We start from the raw sequence: 4,329 nt of genomic DNA, 5'->3' as shown, positions 1-4,329 counted from the left end.
TTTTATCATATGATAAAAAAATTTAAGTTTTGGGTGTATTGTTACAAAGAAAACACTCAATATTATAAATATCTGTGTCACTTTTCCACTATACATAAATCATGATAAAGTGTAATTTGTTATATTCATCTAAGCAATTGGTGCTCAGTTGAGGGTTTTTCACTGTATTATTTATTTGCTTAAATTTTTTATTGAAACAGGACAAGCCTTCAACTCTCTTTAACCCTTTCACTTCCACAAGCACATATATGTCTCCCTCTAAAGCACTGCTATTTGAATTTGAAATTTTGTACCATATCAAAGAAAGGACCTTCCCTCCTTCAAACTTCCTAAAGTTTACTAGTTTCAAGTTTCTGAGAAGTAATGAAATATTAAAACATGTGTCTCTTTGTTTTTCAATTTGCATCTAAAAATAAACCTGGCATTGGAGAGTTATTTATCTATGAAAATGGCAATGAAAGAGTTAAAGGCCATAGCAATAAAACAAAAGTGTATATATATATTAATTTACAGAGGGCTATTATTTAACTAACACTTTAAATTACTAGAACAATATCAGTTTAACAGAATTTTTATCTCATAAAGATGCATAATGTTCTGTGCAAACAATGTATCACAGTTTTCTTTCTTATATGAAAATATGGAGATAAAATAAATAGCTTTATGAAGTAGGACTTATCCACAAGATAATACAAGGTACAAGTAAAGAATATAATTAGGAGGTCAGGCTAGATTAGCACAATTACAGTTATATATGTTAATTTATTCTGTACATTGTGTTCCAATACAGCAACAAGATTAGTTTGGGAACTTTTCTTTATGTGCAATGGTATGATTAGGCCTCAGACAGGATAATTTTCTGCAGGAATGTGAATAATGTTACATTCCCAAAGGAAAATCTAAATCAAAAATAATAATTTTCTTAATAGCACAATTTTTAGTCAAAATGAATTTTAAAGAATTACTTTAAAACCAATCATCAACATAGTATTGTTAATAATAATAAACTGATTTTTAAGTAAAAATTTATTCTAAACTTACTTGGCACTCACACACAGTACATTGATCTGGATAAATCTGTTCTCCTTCAACATAAATATTTCCATCATGCATACACTGGGCCTTACAGACACAGAGCTCTAGAAGATGATCAATACGACCAACAAGATCTCTTTTCTGAAATTAAGAATTAAACTATACAGAATATTTTATGAAATTTAAATAACACAATTATGAATAAAATATATTTTATTCGAAATATGCATTAGAAATCTGAATAGAAGTATCAACTACATACTTCTCAGATGAACATTAAGTAAAGGTAATACACACCTTTTCTCATCCCAATAGGTTAATCACAAATCTTATCTCGCCCCAAGTTAATCACAAATATATTTTACACTACATCCAATGGAAATATTCTCTGATGTTATCTACACGTTTAATTCAACTTTCCTCCTCTACTTTTGAATGCATTGAAAATATACATTTCCTGATAAAAACTAGAATAAATATTTGTGTCCTATGTCAACTTAATCATGTAATCTTTAATCATTTCATATAAAGGACAATCTATTTTTACCCGTGATAAAACATCATTTTTATGAAGTTCTTAATTTTGGTCTTGATAATGAATTTTTGAATGTTCACCAATGTTCACTTTAATTCTGCCTGAACTGACTGGCATTGCAAAGAAATATTTTAATGCATAATATTTTCTACACAGCTACATGTTATAACAATTAACACTATGAAATGATGAATAATGAATATAATAATGAATTTACAAATATACCTTCATGTAAGGTATGTCATACATACAAGAACTAGCTGGACAAAACAAAGCAATACATAATGGAAATTTTCCACTACTATTTACTACAGAGTACAATACAAAATGATACATGTACTACTTCAAGTTTATACAATCATATCAATCATAATCAACATTGCAGCTCATAATAACTGACATTTACTAACACAGTCAAGTGAAAAACAAAAGTTCATAATCAAGCTGCAAAGTTTGTTTGTTTTTGTTTAGCACAAAGTTACACAGTGGACAGTCTATGCTCTGCCCACCAAACGTAATGAAATCCAGTTTTTAGCATTGTAAGCACACAGACTTATTGCTGAGCCACTGGGGAGCCAAAGCTGCAAAGAGTAAATTTAAATTAAATTCACAAAATAAAATATAGTAAGAATATAAGATCACCAACAATATAAGACTCATTACTACAAAGACAACTAGTCTCACTGCAATTTAAGTAAAAAACAAAATGTGTAATTTTATAACTAATAAGATAAATTAGAAAAGTTTAGAGATTTCTATTTAACTGTCAAGTGTATAATAGCATTGGAACTGGAAGAAAGTTAAGACTAGAAAGAAAAGATATAAAAACAATATTAACAATAATATAACACATTTAATTTCAATGGTAATCATAACATAACATAATTAAAAAATAGCAAATTACCAGAGATCCCTGATCATCAGTACTAAAAAGTTAAATTAATTTTTTTTCTGGAACTTTTTAACAATGTGTTGTTGTTGTTTTTTTTTTTTTGGGGGGGGGGGGTATTTTTTAAAGTGCTCTACTAACTGAGCTAAAGGGTTAACCCACTACCTCCTGCTAGCAAGGCAGTTTTTGACAACTCAAAATCTTTAAAAAACCTAAGCCAACACCACTTCATCAGATACTTGTCAGATGATTAACTGAAATAGTAGAGTTGCAATAACACAAACTTGATCTTTGATATGCAGGTTTCCACTACTAATATCATAAGTCCAGAACCAAAATAGACTTTCCATAACATTCTAAAACACCTGAACTGTATCACCTTCATTTTATTTTCCAGTTAAAATAACTTCCATTGTTTAAGTCCTTCATTTTTGTAACTAAAGTTACTTGAGCGATACATCATAAATTTGCTTTGAGTTTCTTAATGTTCTGTTTTTATAAAATAGAAAAGCTCTTTTTCCTCATCTTTTCTAATAAGTTGTATTTTTCACTTAATAAGAAGTTTAATATAAAACACTCAACTGAACTTATTATTACCTCTTTTCTTAGGGTGAGTGTCACATCTTGAAGATGGTGGACTTCATCTCTTAATCTGGTAGTCTGAACATCACAACTATTTGGAGATGTTTGGTCCCTAAGCATTATGTCTGAGCATGAGACAAAAAATAGGATCAATTTTTTAAAAAAATATTAAAAAACAAGTCTAGAATAGGTTTGCACCAGCTAAGACAGTTTTATTTTTCCAACAGGATGACTGACTTAACAAGTTATTGGTATCAATGAGGCATCTCTTTGACAGTAAAAATTTTAATTCTGTACTTAGTGTTAAGCTTGGATTAAACTGTCACAAATCATGTGTTACATTTATTAGTAAAGATGTCAAAAATCAAATAACTTTTGAAAGCTAAAAAGGTAGATACTGTGAAATCTACTGGACTTGTATGCTATATCATTTCTTCAGTGTATAATTTTATAAGAAAAAGTTATTACTGTCATTAATTTTAGTCCACCAGCACTGTGGAAACCCAAAATATATCTGAAACCAAAACTTGTTAGATTCACTTGCTAAGTTAAGTAATACTGTTTTCCAAGAAACTTTTTAAAATGGAGATTCCGGTTATAAAGAATGGTGAACGGTAGTCATGTTTTTAAGTGTTAATTTCCTACAATTACAAATTGGTTGGCTCTGCAAAAATATATTTTTTATCTATGCTATACTAATTATTAATATAGGGCTTAACCCTTAAACAAGGTTGTGTATACATGCAAAAAAATATTTCTTCCAGTCTGGGTTGTTTGTTTTGTCACAGCACATAAAGCTACACAATGTCTGTCTCTGTCTACTACGGAGAACTGAACCCCAAATTTTAGTGCTGTAATTCCGTAAACTGACCATGTGGGACAATTTCTCCCACGGTCTTAACATTGATAAATATAAATTAACTGAGCATATTTTATAAATTTATTTCTCTGTACAATAAAATGTGTATGTGTGTATAAAATATTTCAATTTTCGAATGTCTTAAATAGCTAATTTTTTCTCACATTTTTCGTAATTATAAAAGTATTTTAATTTGAATTAAACGCATAAGAAAATTATGTTTTAATTTAATTTATGAAATCGTTTTAATAAACCTTTAATATACGTTGGATAAAATGGTATTCTAGAATATATTTCATAATACTTAACACATATATGCGACTAATTATGTAGAGTAATAAAAAAAAAGCGAGCAGAACAGAACAATGGAGTTGCGTCTATAACATTAAAGTGCACATTTCTGTCCTTGCCAAAGAGAGACACTTTTTT

At 28.9% G+C, this 4,329-nt stretch overlaps 1 protein-coding gene across 1 annotated transcript in view; it reads right to left on the bottom strand.

The window, feature by feature from the left end:
* Positions 1-4,329, bottom strand: part of LOC106461403 (kielin/chordin-like protein) — a 92,547-nt gene that overhangs the window by 12,037 nt on the left and 76,181 nt on the right. The window contains exons 6-7 of the mRNA XM_013921226.2: positions 3,057-3,166; positions 1,042-1,176 (exon numbers count right to left, since the gene is read on the bottom strand). Coding sequence (XP_013776680.2) covers positions 1,042-1,176; positions 3,057-3,166 — 245 coding nt within the window. The remainder of the gene's footprint in view (positions 1-1,041; positions 1,177-3,056; positions 3,167-4,329) is intronic.

The sequence above is a fragment of the Limulus polyphemus genome, unplaced genomic scaffold (assembly GCF_000517525.1).
Source record: "Limulus polyphemus unplaced genomic scaffold, Limulus_polyphemus-2.1.2 Scaffold38, whole genome shotgun sequence".
In the NCBI taxonomy this organism is placed as follows: domain Eukaryota; kingdom Metazoa; phylum Arthropoda; class Merostomata; order Xiphosura; family Limulidae; genus Limulus; species Limulus polyphemus.
This window is presented reverse-complemented; position numbering and strand designations above follow the sequence as displayed.